General features: G+C 39.8%; 1 protein-coding gene and 1 non-coding gene across 7 annotated transcripts in view; one reads left to right on the top strand and one right to left on the bottom strand.

Moving 5' to 3' along the window:
• Positions 1 to 2734: 2734 nt before the first annotated feature.
• OGT (O-linked N-acetylglucosamine (GlcNAc) transferase) overlaps positions 2735 to 14649 on the bottom strand; it is a 37724-nt gene continuing 25809 nt past the window's right edge. For 3 of the 6 annotated variants that reach the window (XM_032619057.1, XM_032619056.1, XM_032619055.1), the window contains exons 17-22: positions 14510 to 14626; positions 14249 to 14419; positions 12232 to 12384; positions 10057 to 10309; positions 9710 to 9833; positions 2735 to 5011 (exon numbers count right to left, since the gene is read on the bottom strand). In XM_032619057.1, coding sequence (XP_032474948.1) covers positions 4837 to 5011; positions 9710 to 9833; positions 10057 to 10309; positions 12232 to 12384; positions 14249 to 14419; positions 14510 to 14626 — 993 coding nt within the window. In that variant the 3' untranslated portion in view covers positions 2735 to 4836. Of the gene's footprint in view, positions 5012 to 9709; positions 9834 to 10056; positions 11000 to 12231; positions 12385 to 14248; positions 14420 to 14509; positions 14627 to 14649 lie in introns of those variants that run through there. The other 3 variants (XR_004347972.1, XM_032619058.1, XM_032619059.1) reach the window with 3 other exon arrangements.
• On the top strand, positions 10907 to 10979 carry TRNAW-CCA. Its single transcript has one exon. It is a non-coding gene; the product is annotated as a tRNA-Trp (tRNA).

The following is a 14649-nucleotide window of genomic DNA, read 5'->3' as shown; positions in this document are numbered from 1 at the left end:
CTGTACGCCACCTCCTAGGCCTCTACTCCCTAATGCACCAACTGGTTATCTCTGCCCCCCATCCCCCAGAATTAAGCTCCCCCGGAGTTAATATCACTAACACACACAAAAAAATTCCTTCTTCCAAAAGCTTTAAGTGGAAACGGGCAAAATATTTTGCCAAAATCTCAGTCTCCAAGGCTCACAGACAGTGTCCAGGGCTTATGGTGGTCCTAACTTTAAGTCAGCTCAACTAGGACGAGCGTGAAGATTGTTTCCGCTTCGGTACTCTCCCTTCACCTACCTGCTTCTGCTGCCTCTGGCCCAATCGAATCGCCGCCGCTCCCCTCCGACTGGGAGTGGAAGGTGTGCAATGTGCCGAGCAACTGTGAAACACGCTGCTTTTATAGAGCCCAGGCTCGGCCGGAGATAGGAACTGACGTATTCCCGCCCTCCCTGTACCCACCTATCACAGTGCGGTAAACCAGGCAATTTTCGCGGCTATGAACTCAAACTTGGCGCCCATTTATAGTGCTTCCGGAATCGAGCTTACCGCTTCCACGAGGTATCGCTAATTTTACCGGAACGTACCATTTCACGCACAGGGTACAAGCCCATTTTTGTAGTTTGGCGATCCCTAAATTAATTTTTGGGGCGACAGGGAAAAACCGAGTCAAATCCTCCCGAACAAAGTTTCATCCTTGTGAGAACTTGGATAAGTGAGCCCCATTCCTTGCTTGAACTGCCCAACTAAGTCCATTAGCCCCCCTCCAAACAAAGAGGAGGCGCGGGGAGGCGCGGGGAGGCGCGGGGAGGGGGGTGGAGGGGGGGGTGGAGGGAGGGGTGGGGGAGGGGTCAGACCCCCTTGATGAGAGGGAGGCAGCAACTCAGAAGTGCCAGGCAACACTGAACTATGATGTTTGCTTCCAGACCCCTCCGAACTCCGGAGATAAAGAGAAATTAGTTACTTGAAGCTTTCTGGCACTCACTCCCGACACACCAAGAATAACAAACGGGGGCAGCAAAGGCTTTTTAGATTGTGCCCGTTTCTCTGGCAAAAACCCATACATCTCATAATTTAAGCATTTGGCCAACAGAATACATATAAAACGTCCCTGCATTTAAAAACATTAATGACACTGAGCTTATTTCATGCTAGGCTCTGTTCCAAGTGTTTTTATATGAATTTAATCCTTACGACACTTAAAAAAAGTAGGCAGTGTTAGCACTCTCATTTTACAGAGATCACATGGCTAAAAAATGACAGGGAGCTAGAATGCAAATTCCAGCAGCACTAGTTAGTCTTAAGCACCAAATTGCCTACACATAAAAAGGTACTTTCTGGGGCTTCCCTGGTGGCGCAGTGGTTGAGAGTCCGCCTGCCGATGCAGGGAACATGGGCTCATGCCCCGGTCCGGGAGGATCCCGCATGCCGCAGAGCGGCTGGGCCCGTGAGCCATGGCCGCTGAGCCTGCGCTTCCGGAGCCTATGCTCTGCAACGGGAGAGGCCACAGCAGTGAGAGGCCCGAGTACCGAATAAAAAAAGGTACTTTCTGAGTTGATGGGGAATGGGATAAGGGCTTATCATTATAACCTTATCACTTACAACAAACTTGCAAGTTTACCTCTACAAGCCTATTCCATAAAAATGGGGCTTACATAACTGTGTGCCTCAGAGGTTTGGGCAAAGAACCTGAACATTAGCTGTAGTTAATATTGTTAAGAGGCATGTGCTTCAAGTAAAGAGTGGGTTTAGGATTGGAATCAAATGGTAAGTTACACAAGTTTATTCAAGGTGCACAAGCAACTCCTTTAGACTGAAGGCAGGAGGAGCTGAAGTAGACTGGAAATAACTGATGCAGATTCCTAATAGATAGAAGAGGGTGGGGGTAAGAACTTATTTATGGGGACTTCCCTGGTGGTCCAGTGGTTAAGAATCCACCTTCCAATGCAGAGGACACATGTTCGACCCCTGGTAGGGGAACTAAGATCCCACACGCTGTGGGGCAACTTAAACCTGCACGCCGCAACTACTGAGCCCACGCACTCTAAAGCCCGCGCACCACAACTAGAGAAGCCCATGCGCCACAACGAAAAGACCCTGCACGCCACAAGGAGAAGACCCCACATGCCGCAACTAAGACCCGATGCAGTCAAATAAACAAACAGATATTAGAAAAAAAAAAGAACTTATGACTAATCTACTGGACATCTTTCTTGCCCCATCTTCCAAGAAACAAACACTAACCCACATTAGGGCTTTGAGGGTCTCAATCCACAGAACTTGGGAGGTAAATTACCTAACATTTTATTGAAAAAAAATTGGTTATATCTCTGAGAAAACAGGCAGCTAAACAGCCTGTTCTGGTCCCTGATGCATGGATATCCTCCTCCCTCATACTGGTGGTTGAGTTCAATCACCATACAGAGTGGGAAGGAATAGTCCACATAAAGAATGAGACTACAAGGGTAGATGAAGAAGCCAGAATGGTTATAAGCTGAACAGGAACAAACACAAATGCGTGTGCTGGGAGTCTCAGGCTTTGTTAAGTCTTAATGGATCATACACCAACCTGACCCATGCTCCACCACACTTGGCTGAGAAAACAAAATAATTCTTACTATCATAGCTGCACTGTAGGGAAATCTGGTCCTTCTGTTGTTTGGAGCTGTTCAAATATAGATTTCATAACTGGAGAACCCTACTGTTCCATCCAATGCTCGATTTAACAGAACACAAAATACATCAGCCATATTAAGGGCAAATCATTCATTTATTGTTTAAAGATTGCAAGACAACATCTGAATTTCTGTAGCACAATTTAAATGTTTTACTTTTTTGATAAAGCAGAGTATAATAGAAAAAACAATTAGTTTCCAGTAATATCTATATCTCTATTAAGAATTAAGTCTTCCACAGACATGTTACCTGGAAACAAAAGCCTGTTACAATAAGCAAAGCTTCAACCAGAGCGGCTACTTTTCGGGCCAGGGAAAGGTTCACCCCTATAGGAGGATGATGTGCTATGTAAAACGGCTGCAAGGTCACAGCCTTGAGGGCGTTGGAAGTGTATTATCCTATTCCACATTAAGTAGTTTGGTGAACTTCAAACGTCCGTTCATCTGCAACCAAGCTGGCAACCCTTAACTGATATTTCAAGCAGGTAAAAAATAAATTAAAAGAAATCCCTACACTGATGTTCCTCGATTTACACTGTTAAATGGGTCATTAACATGTAATTCTGGCTAAGAATTACATTTGAGACTCCTTGCTCAGATTTTGGTTAACAGTACAAATCTTTCAGAAATTCAAGTTCTTATTAATCAATTTGTCAGCTAGGATACATTCAGGCATCAGCTGCAACTACAGAATAGGTGCACTGCCTCAGCACTTTGGAAAGACATAATCTAGAACACTACTAGCAGACAAAATATCTGTTACTAGACAGCATAGGTGCAGTACAGCAAGACAAAAACATATATTCATATGTTGGCTTGTTTAAGCCTCAAGCCCTCGCTCCTTTGTTGAAATACAATAATTTTATTCCTATGGTTTTCAATACCAAAAACTCAACCTCCAGGAGGGCTAAAGTCTAATTTGTACTCCAAACCAAGTAGCAGTGCAGTTCGCTACTACTGAGGCTGAATCCATAAAGACTTCAAGACCACGTCCAGAAGACAAGTTATTATATATAATACCCTGGAAGGTCTGAAACATAATTATCATATACATAGCTGGTCCTTCAGAGCTTTTTACCTATAAAATGTTTTTTGATGAAAGTTATTTAATGTACTGGAGATAACTGTGACTTACTGATCAAATATTTGAATACTTATACTTACCTGGGATTTCATTTCTGCTGAAAGAAAAAGGAAGAACAGGACTCACTTAAAAAAAAAAAAAAACTTTAGAAATGAAAGTAAAAATCGTATCACACACTATCACTTTTGGAAGCAGCATAGAGGGGCAGTCAACGGTAAAACACTGGTGAAATAGGTCAAAAGTCTAGGCCAAAAATCCATTATTATTATCATCAGTGACAGTACCACAACTGTGCCCTTCATAATTAATAATCACTCCTAAGAATCTTCATTTGGCACCAGATGATGTGTTTAAGAGAAACACTCTGGGAGGTTTTGAATCAGACTTGGGTTTTTGTTAGCCAAGTAACAGGAGAATTTTTAAAGTGAGGGGAAGGGAAGAAGGAAACGGACCAGAAAAAGAATTTAAGCCATCATCTATAAACCAACAAAGCACTGATAGTTCCAAACATTATGTCAGACACTAAAATGACTGATATAGGCTCAAGTGGTTTATAAAACCTATAAAAAGACTACACCAGCAAAGTCCCCATTTATCTGTAGAGTTCAGAAACTAAAACAAGGAATATTTTAGCTTAAAACCTTATCTCAAGAGAATTATATATACTTCACATGAATAAAAATACCTGAAACCAAACATTTTTAAAAGCTCCAATACCCAAAATATAAAGAAAAAACTTCAGAAGACTCAATCAATCCATGACAATCACAAAACGGCTGGGCAATCTCTATCTCCCTTCCACACTAACCATCCATCCCATGGAAGACCAAGGGAGATCAGACCTTCCAGACTTATGCAACACCTGGCTGCTGCAAAATTCTATGGAGACTCCTTGTGGAACAGCAGTTTCCCATCTCTTGTGTCTCTCCCTATCAGGATCATGCAGGAAGCAAGTCTGGCTGTGCTATTTCTTATCATTGTCTGTCACCCATCTGCAACATGATATTGTACAGATAGGTAAAAAGTAGTTCCCTTTCCCCCAGAAGGTTGAGGCTCAGGTACAGGGGTAATTCTCCTGTGCACACGGTCATTATTTAGGCCGACTCAGTGACTTCAACAGGCTTAATCATGTGATCAGGTTTGTTGCCAGCTGCATAATGCTCCCACATCTGTAGATAGAGCCGCTCTAGTTCCATTGTGTATTGTTTGGTGTTGAACAGAGGGCTAGATATTCTCTGCTTCCAGACTTTGCCACGAATTTTCTTCAGGCTGAATAAAAAAAAGAGATCCAAGTTTACAAATCAGAGCAGAAACTCAGAACTAGCCCCCATAAACACCTAGACACCTTTATGGTAAATTACATAACCAAACTTTCTCTTCTGATTGGCCCTCCTTTACCTCAATGCTAAAAAAGTGAAAGGTCACAGCTAACATAATGTTAAACACTTATAATGGAGTTCACCTCCAAGTCCCCTGAAAACACTGTTCTTTCCTAAATAAGCATATCCAAGAGACACCATGCTTTCTCCACTTCATCTTATTTCTACCTTTAAAATAAAAATAACACTTGGCAATGACACGTCTATTCCTACGTACTACTGGTTAGAACGTAAACTGTTTACCCTTTTAATATGCAACTTAGCAATGTGTCTACTAGAACCATAAATGTTCATGACCCTATGACCTATCAATAACACTTTTAAATCTATTCAACAGAAATAATCAGAGATGCAGACATACCTGACCATGCAAAGATGTTCACTGAAGCATCATTTACAATAGCTAAGGCACAAACTTAAGATGGAAGTATTCATTTTATGAATGCTTTAATGAAATAGGAAAACACTCAAGGGGAAAAAATACAGTACGTCTACTGCTTTAATTTTCCCCTTGTACATGAACTGAGTTGTTTATTTAGATATTAAAAAAAAAGTGTTCCTAATATCACCAAGACTATGGTTCTGTTCAGAAACAGGAAAAAAAAGCAATCAATTCTTCTGGGGAAAGAGGATAGAATTCTCTCTCTCCTCCTGTTGTGAATATATCATTTGTCATGAGACTATTCTTATACAGAGAGAGTTATTACTTTAGAACCAGAAGCTGGAATACTCTTGTACATTTTTAAAAACAATTAATAAAAAGGTTGCTTTAATGTTTTTTTGTGCCAAAACTAGTAAAACAGCTATGCATATCTGTTGGCCTCAACCCAACCATGACCATATTAATGTTATCTTCCAAATAAAAATACCTTTGTGTTATTTTTAAAGTTCTGTATGTCAGCTTCCCTGGTGGTGCAGTGGTTAAGAATCTGCCTGCCAATGCAGGGGACACAGGTTCGAGCCCTGGTCTGGGAAGATCCCCCATGCCACGGAGCAACTAAGCCTGTGCGCCACAACTACTGAGCCTGTGCTCCAAAGCCTACGAGCCACAACTACTGAGCCCGTGTGTCACAACTACTGAAGCCCGTGCACCTAGAGCCCGTGCTCCGCAACAAGAGAAGCCACCACAATGAGGAGCCCGCGCACCACAACGAAGAGCAGCCCCCGCTCGCCGCAACTAGAGAAAGCCCGCGCGCAGCAATGAAGACCCAAAGCGGCCAAAAATAACTAAAATAAAATAAATTTAAAACTAAATAAATAAAGTTCTGTACGTCAATAGAATGGTTAAACTGTGGTACATCCATACACTGAAATACTACTCAGCAATAAAAGGGAATGAACTACTGATATGAGCCAACAACACGGATGAATCTCAAAACATTATCCTGATTGAAAGAAGCCTTCAGAGTACATGCTGTATGATTCTATTTGTATAAGGTTCTAGAAAGGCAAGACTAAATAAATTATGGTGGAAAAAAAATTCAGAACAGTGGTTGTCTCTGAGGGTTGGTGAGGAGGACCAACTGAGAAGGGGTGTGAAGGAACTTTCTGGAGTGATGGTAATGTTCTACATGCTGCTGGAGGCCTGGGTTATAAAGGTATTTCTCAAAACTCACTTAAGATCTGTGTATTCCAGTTTGGGATTAGCAGGTACAAACTACTGTAGATAAAGTAAACAACAAGGTCCTACTGTACAGCACAGAGAACTATATTCAATATCCTATAATAAACCATAATGGAAAAGAATATGAAAAAGAATATACATGTGTATATAATATATATATATATAACTGAATCAACTTTGCTGTACCCCAGAAACAACACTGTAAACCAACTATACTTCAACTAAAAAAGTAAAATTAATTTAAAAAAAGATTTGTGTATACACTGTATATAAATTCTGCCTCAAAAGACAAAAGAAACAAGTATTAAACTCTAGTTAATGATGGCCATTCTGAAGTATTTAGGGAGAATACTGATATCTGCAGTTTACTTCAAATAAGATGGATTTCTAAATGGATATAGGAATAAACAGATGGAATGTGATAAAAGTACAGTAAAATTATCAGTGGCAGAAGCTAGGTGGTCGGTATATAAGTGTTTATTATAAAATTGAACTTTTTCATAATAAAATGTTGGGAAAAAGTAGTGTATGAAGTCAACTAAGTTCCAAAAAGAAAATACACTAAATTATTTACTGTAGTTACCTCTGGGATGATGGACATGTAAATTAATTTTTTAATGCCTGGGCTCAAAGTTTTCACTAGTTTTTCTTAGCTGTATATGATGTTCAGGGGAGAAAATTTTGAAAATGATAAATAAATGCTTAATATATATCTGTTGAATGCTTACTATGTACCAAGAACTGTTGTCAAGTGCTTCACGTGGAACACTTTTTTTCTTTTTTTAAACATCTTTATTGGAGTATAATTGCTTTACAATGTTGTGTTAGTTTCTGCTGTATAACAAAGAGAACCAGCTATGTGTATACATATATCCCCATATCCCCTCCCTCTTGCGTTTCCCTCCCACCCTCCCTATCCCACCCCTCTAGGTGGTCACAAAGCATCGAGCTGATCTCCCCCTGTGCTGTGCAGCTGCTTCCCACTAGCTATCTATCTTACATTTGGTAGTGCATCCATGTCAATGCTACTCTCTCACTTCGTCCCAGCTTACCCTTCCTTCCCCCTCCCCGTGTCCTCAAGTTCACTCTCTACGTCTGCATCTTTATTCCTGTCCTGTTCCCTAGGTTCTTCAGAACCTTTTTTTTTTTTTTTTTTTTTTTTTAGGTTCCATATGTTAGCGTACGGTATTTGTTTTTCTCTTTCTGACTTCACTCTTTATGACAGTCTCTAGGTCCCTCCACCTCACTACAAATAACTCAATTTTGTTTCGTTTCATAGCTGAGTAATATTCCATTGTATATATGTGCCACATCTTCTTTACCCATTCATCTGTCAATGAACACTTAGGTTGCTTCCATGTCCTGGCTATTGTACACAGAGCTGCAGTGAACATTGTGGTACATGTCTCTTTTTGAATTATGGTTTTCTCAGGGTATATGCCCAGGAGTGGAATTGCTGGGTCATATGGTAGTTCTATTTTTAGTTTTTTAAGGAACCACCATACTGTTCTCCATAGTGGCTGTATCAATTTACATTCCCACCAACAGTGCAAGAGGGTTCCCTTTTGTCCACACCCTCTCCAGCATTTACTATTTGTAGATTTTTTGATGATGGCCATTCTGACCGGTAACACTTTTTTTTAATCCTCACATCTCTGCAAGGTAGGTACTATCATTCATCCCCATTTTGCAGATGGAAAAACCAAGGCACACAGAGGCTAACTTGCCCAAAGTCACAAAGCTTGTGAGAGAGCCTGGATTCAAACCCAGGAAGTCTGACTCAAAGAGGGTGCTTCTTTAAACTTCTACATAATATGCTACTTGTCAGAAAACACAAAGAAAAAAAAAAAATCACATGTAATACCCAAAGAAAAATCTCATTTAAGAGATAAACACTATTTTATTGTATGGATAAAGCATCATTTATTTAAGCATCATCTCTCTAATTCCCACCCATTTAGGGGCATTTAAGTCATGCCCAAATATTATCACAAGGATATTCTTAGGGTCAAAGGTCTAGCTTTTTTTTTTTTTTTAAGGGCTCTGAAAAGACTACCAATTTACTCACCAATGTATGAAAAGGTCAGCACCTCAATGCTCCCTCATCATTGGTATCATATTAAAAATCTTTTATTTTATAGGTAAATAATGGGTGTACCTCAATGCTATTTTATTTCTACTAGGGAATTCTCTGGTGGTCCAGTGGTTAGGACTCCACGCTTTCACTGCCAAGGGCGTGGGTTCAACCCCTGATCAGGGAACTAAAATCCCACAAGGCGGGTGGCAAGGCCAATAAATTAAAAAATAATTATTTATTTCTACTACAGAGGTTGAAACTTTCTTGTTAACCATTTGTATTTCTACTTTAGTCAGCTGTCATTTCTTTGCTTACTTTCCTATTAAGGGATTTAAAATGTAAATATTCAAAAAAAAAAAAAAATGTAAATATTCTTCAGTCTTTATATAGCCAGGCTATTAATATTTGACATTAAGGAACAGATTTTTTTCCCTCTTGTTTGCCTTTTAATTTTCTTTTTTTTTATTGAAGTATAGCTAGTTTACATCTTTTAATTCTCTTGACTTACTTTTATTCAGCCATTTACTCTACATAGTGAAACCTAATGATCACTTTATTTATGGAAGTTTAAAAAGTTCTTCTCAGGACTCCCCTGGCGGTCCAGCGGTTAAGACTCCATGCTTCCACTGCAGGGAGCACAGGTTCGATCCCTGGCCGGGGAAGTAAGATCCCGCACGCCACATGGTGCGGCCACAAAAATAAATAACAAGTTAAATTAAATTAAAATAATAAAAAGTCCTTCTCCCATCCAGAGAGCATACAACTAATTCATTTATTTTATATTACCCTTATTTTATGATTTCACTTCATAACACCTATATTCTCTCTAAATTTTTCTTGTTTCCTTCACCTCACCATATAATTTGTTCATGGAAAAGTTTACTTACTATTCTAGATCAGTTCCCAGTTTCACAGCTATGTCTTCATATTCTTGTCTATTTTTAGCAATAAGCTCAAGACAGCCTAAACAAGTGAGCTGGGAAGCTGCAACTCGGGAAGCAAGAGTCTCTCCTGCAATAAGAAAGATAACAACTGCACATCTGAGAATGCAAATAGCACAAAGTTATTAATGTTATTTATGTTAAATATCCACACGATGCAGATGAAGAGTGTTCAGACTTGAACAAGTCTCATTTTCTATCATCTTGCCCTAAATGTTGCTTCTAGTACATATGATTTCACCTGGAAGTGTCTCTCCCAAGGAGATTTTAAAGAGAACAAGGAAGCAACTCACCTGGCATAGTCACCATGGGTGTCCCTGCCCAAAGGACATCCATCCCTGTGGTGTGTCCATTACAGAGTGGAGTGTCCAAGCAGACATCAGCCAGCTGGCCTCTCCGAACATGTTCCTCTTTAGGAGCAACAGGTGAAAAAATGATACGGTTCTGGGGAAGGCCCATATTTTGTGCGTACTGTTGAATATTAGGTTCTCCTACTGCTGGAAAACGCAACAGCCACAGTACACTATTGGGAACACGCTTCAGAATCTAAAATAGGGGAAACAAGAGCAAGTATTAATAGCAGCTCTGCGCTTCTCAAGAAAGGCTCCCATAAATTTCTAGTAATTCCACCATACTCTATTCTTTTCACCCAGATAGCAGCCTACCGCAAACTTAAGTCTTTCTTTCACATAGATGAATTACATCAACTGAACTATAGGTTCCTGTTCTGCTTAGCTGTCCCCAAAGACAGTTCAAAGAAAGAGGAGACTGATGCAAGAAGACACAAAACAAGTTACTAATTGGCAAAATCTGAGGCAGCTATGTCCTGTGGGAATTGATACTAGGAGTGGTTTTTGTCCATGAGATAGGAATTTTCCATTTCAAATTTTAAATCCCCCGCCATGGTACAACAAATAAAGTTAGTTCACACCTGCCAAACTTTATTTGCCTAATCTAGATCAGGGGTCAGCAGACATTTTCTGTAAAGGACCAGAGAGCAAATACTGTTGCTTTTGATGCCAACATGGACCGTGTCATAACTATTCGATTCTGCCCTTGTCACTGGAAAGCCATGGACAATATGTAAGTAGGCATGGCTGTGTGTCAATAAAATTTTATTTACAAAAACAAGCAGCTGGGACTTCCCTGGTGGTCCAGTGGTTAGGACTCCATGCTTCCACTGCAGGGGGCTCAGGTTCGATCCCTGGTCAGGGAACTAAGATTCCGCATGCCAAACTGCCAAAATAAAAAAACAAACAAAAAAACAAGCAGTGGACTGGATTTGGCTCATCGGCCATAGTTTGCCAACCCGATTTAGACCTACATCTACTCAATGTATCATACAAGTTCACCATCCCATCTCTGAAAGCCATGAGAACAGATGGATTTCAGAATTTAGAATATTTCAGTATATATTATTTCAGTATATATAATATATACTGTATATATATATATATATATATATATATATACAGTATATATAAATTACATAACACTCTCAGCGGCAACTCCCTGCAAACCAACATATTAGTATCTCTGCATCAAGATGTAGGAATATTCATACTAAATGGAATAAATAAAGAATCATAAATAGCCTAACATCAGTTCAGGCAGTGTGGCTGCCAACCAAATAAATTTACCACAAACTTATGAAGATGCTTTTGGTTTTCAGGTTTTTTGAAATGGGGAAGTGAAGATTCAGGGATAGTAAACCTGTACTCATCTGCTTCCTCTTCTCCACCCTCCCTCCTCCTTTAAAAAAAGAAAACAGACCAAAAAACCCAGATATTAATCAGAAAAAAAGTCAACCAAGAATTATCTCCGTTTTAGGCTCTACGGAAAAAGAGGCAGATATGGATAGCAAAGTTTAGAAGCTTCAGAGGTCCTGCTTATGCAAACTGGTATGATGAAATGACTGAGAAGTAATGGCATAAGCCAATTCCTTCCTGGTTCTAACTCTACAATATTGCAAGAATGATGTAAAATGTGGATGAGTATACGTAACAGCTTTGCTATCAGCTTAGACCATGGGTTGGCAAACTATAGCCTATGAGCCAAATCTGGCATATTGCCTGTTTTTGTAAATAAAAACTTATTGGAACATACCTATACTCATTCATTTATATAATGAGTATGATGTTTTCTTGCTACAATGGCAGAATTGAGTAGGTGTGACAGAGAGTATAGACTGCAAAACCAAAGATATTTACCACCTGGCCTTTTAAGAAAAAGTTTGCTGATCCCTGCGTTTGAACACATAAATTTTAAAAGTTCATTATATGATATTTACACACTTGAAGGACAAATCAAAAATTGCTGAAATCTACAGCTCTTTTGAAGATTATCACAATAATCTAGCACAATAGCTCCTGAATGGGAGGATGGGGGGACAGCCTCAGCAAGACGACCTATATACAGAATCTTTACGAGAATCTCTGGACATTAATAATGAATCCACGCACACTCACATTTGCCCACATCTGCAAAGTAGATGGGTCAATTTTATATAACTGATTAAAGTTACAGTACACAATGGCATCTTCTGGTAACCCGTACTGAGAACGTGTGGTTACAATAATGGTACGGGGAACCTCCTCTCCAGTGGCAGCCTTATTGTTGATCTAGAACAAGAAAAAATATATGATTATATTTAAAGTAAACATGGTCCGATATTTTTCTTTTCTTTTCAATATTTGTTTATTTATTTATTTGGCTGCTTCAGGTCTTAGTTGCGGCACGCAGGATCTTCGTTGCACCATTGCAGCATGTGGGGTCTTTAGTGGCGGCATGCGGGATCTAGTTCCCTGACCAGGGATCGAACCCAGGTCCCCTGCATTGGGAGCACGGAGTCTTAACCACTGGACCACCAGGGAAGTCCCCAATCTGATTATTTTTCAATCAATAAACAATCCTTACGGTGCAAACTGGTATAACCATTAAAAGTAATGTCGTTGAACTATAATGAGAATATATTCATGACACATTAAGTTAAAGGAAAAAAGTTAGAGCATTATCTTAATTTGGGGGGGGACTGCCCTATGAAACATCTCACTCTAGCCAAAAAGTTCTCTTCAAAACCCTATTAGTCCAACAGCAAGCTTTTGCTCACTCTTTTCTCCATGTACGAAATATCCTTTTCTAAATCACACCCACCTTTCAAGACTAAACTTAAATTACTGAAAAATCTCTACTAAAACTGCCTCTCCTCGTTGTTCAGCTCTATTTCTGAGCATCTACATACACAATTACAGTCTTATCTTGCAATTCCCACACATCTGGGTAGTAGTGCCTTACCTTGTTATGTAACTATTCCAGGTGTGATAGACATCTCATACATTACGGGCATTGTGTTGTTCTACACTCAAAATTCTTTGTACCTGTGCACTTCAAGAAGTATACTTCTTTTTCCTTAAGTCAAGCATGTCTGCCCTATTGTTTCAAAGGACAGTTCAGGCCCAATACACATTACAGGTGATTAATTCCTTTACCTTAATTCATTTCAAGCATTCTTTGTATAAACTGCTATACCACTAAAACTGTTAACTCCTAAAGAGGTCAGAGATCCTTGCCTTACGATCTCTTGACAGAGTTACATATTCACTTATTCAAGTATGCAATATACAATATTGGGTTGGCCAAAAAGTTCATTCGGATTTTTCATACAAGCTTACAAAAAAACCTGAACCAACTTTTTGGCCAACCCAATATTTACTCAGCACGTACTTCATTATTGAGGCTAAGACACGGACCCTAAAGTAATTCAATTCAGTGGAGAATACATACAAACCCAGGGAATTATAATGTGTTGTGCTGGATGTAAAGATATATCCCAGGGCTTCCCTGGTGGCACAGTGGTTGAGAGTCCACCTGCCAATGCAGAGGACACGGGTTCGTGCCCCGGTCTGGGAAGATCCCACTTGCCGCGGAGCGGCTGGGCCCGTGAGCCATGGCCGCTGAGCCTGCACGTCCAGAGCCTGTGCTCCGCAACGGGAGAGGCCACAACAGTGAGAGGCCCGCGTACCGCAAAAAAAAAAAAAAAAAGATATATCCCAAATACTACAAGAACAGAGAATACAGGTACCAATGGAGCAGGGAAGGAGAGGTCAGGGATATGGACAGAAACAGATTCCTGGCGGAGTTGTCTGAACTGAAAGTCTTAAAGATGAGTAAGATTTAACTGGGGAAAGGATGAGTTACAGAAGCAAGGCACTGTATGATGCCTACAGACAGTTCACCGTTGGTAAGAGTAAAACCACAGGCAGGGAATAACAAGGTATTAACACAGAAGACTCTCATTAAGTAACCTGCTGGCTGAATCCAAGAGACTTTTAAAATCAAACAAACCTACATAAGATGCCAGTTTCCACTGAATTCATTTCCTCATCTATAAAACAGAAGTAATAATGCTTACCTCCTAGAGTTATGAGATGTAAAGAAGATAAATGTATACTTGGTAGATAGTATGTTCTATTATTCTCTTCTCACCTGGGTAGTTGCCAGTCCATTGCTAATACTGAATCCATTAATTGTTATCTGAATTTGTCCTCTGTTAATCATTTCAATAACTGCTTCTGCAATAGTATTCATAGGAATGACAGGCATATTAAGAGCTGTATTACTGCTGTCTGCGTTGTCTCCTCCATCAGGACATTTCATCTTAAAATAATTACACAAAATACATCATTAGGGAAAAGATCCCAAATGCAGATAACTTAATTTCAATGACAGTATTGACCAGGTTCTGACCTTGACAATTTTCACATCTGGTAGACTATCAAGAAATGCTTTGAGGTCGATGCCATTCAGCACAATCCGATTGTCATAAATGTGCCCATTGGACTTAAAATCGATGACTGCTTTTTTCTAATCGAAAAAAAAGTTTCAGA

The sequence above is a fragment of the Phocoena sinus genome, chromosome X, assembly GCF_008692025.1.
Source record: "Phocoena sinus isolate mPhoSin1 chromosome X, mPhoSin1.pri, whole genome shotgun sequence".
Lineage (NCBI taxonomy): Eukaryota > Metazoa > Chordata > Mammalia > Artiodactyla > Phocoenidae > Phocoena > Phocoena sinus.
This window is presented reverse-complemented; position numbering and strand designations above follow the sequence as displayed.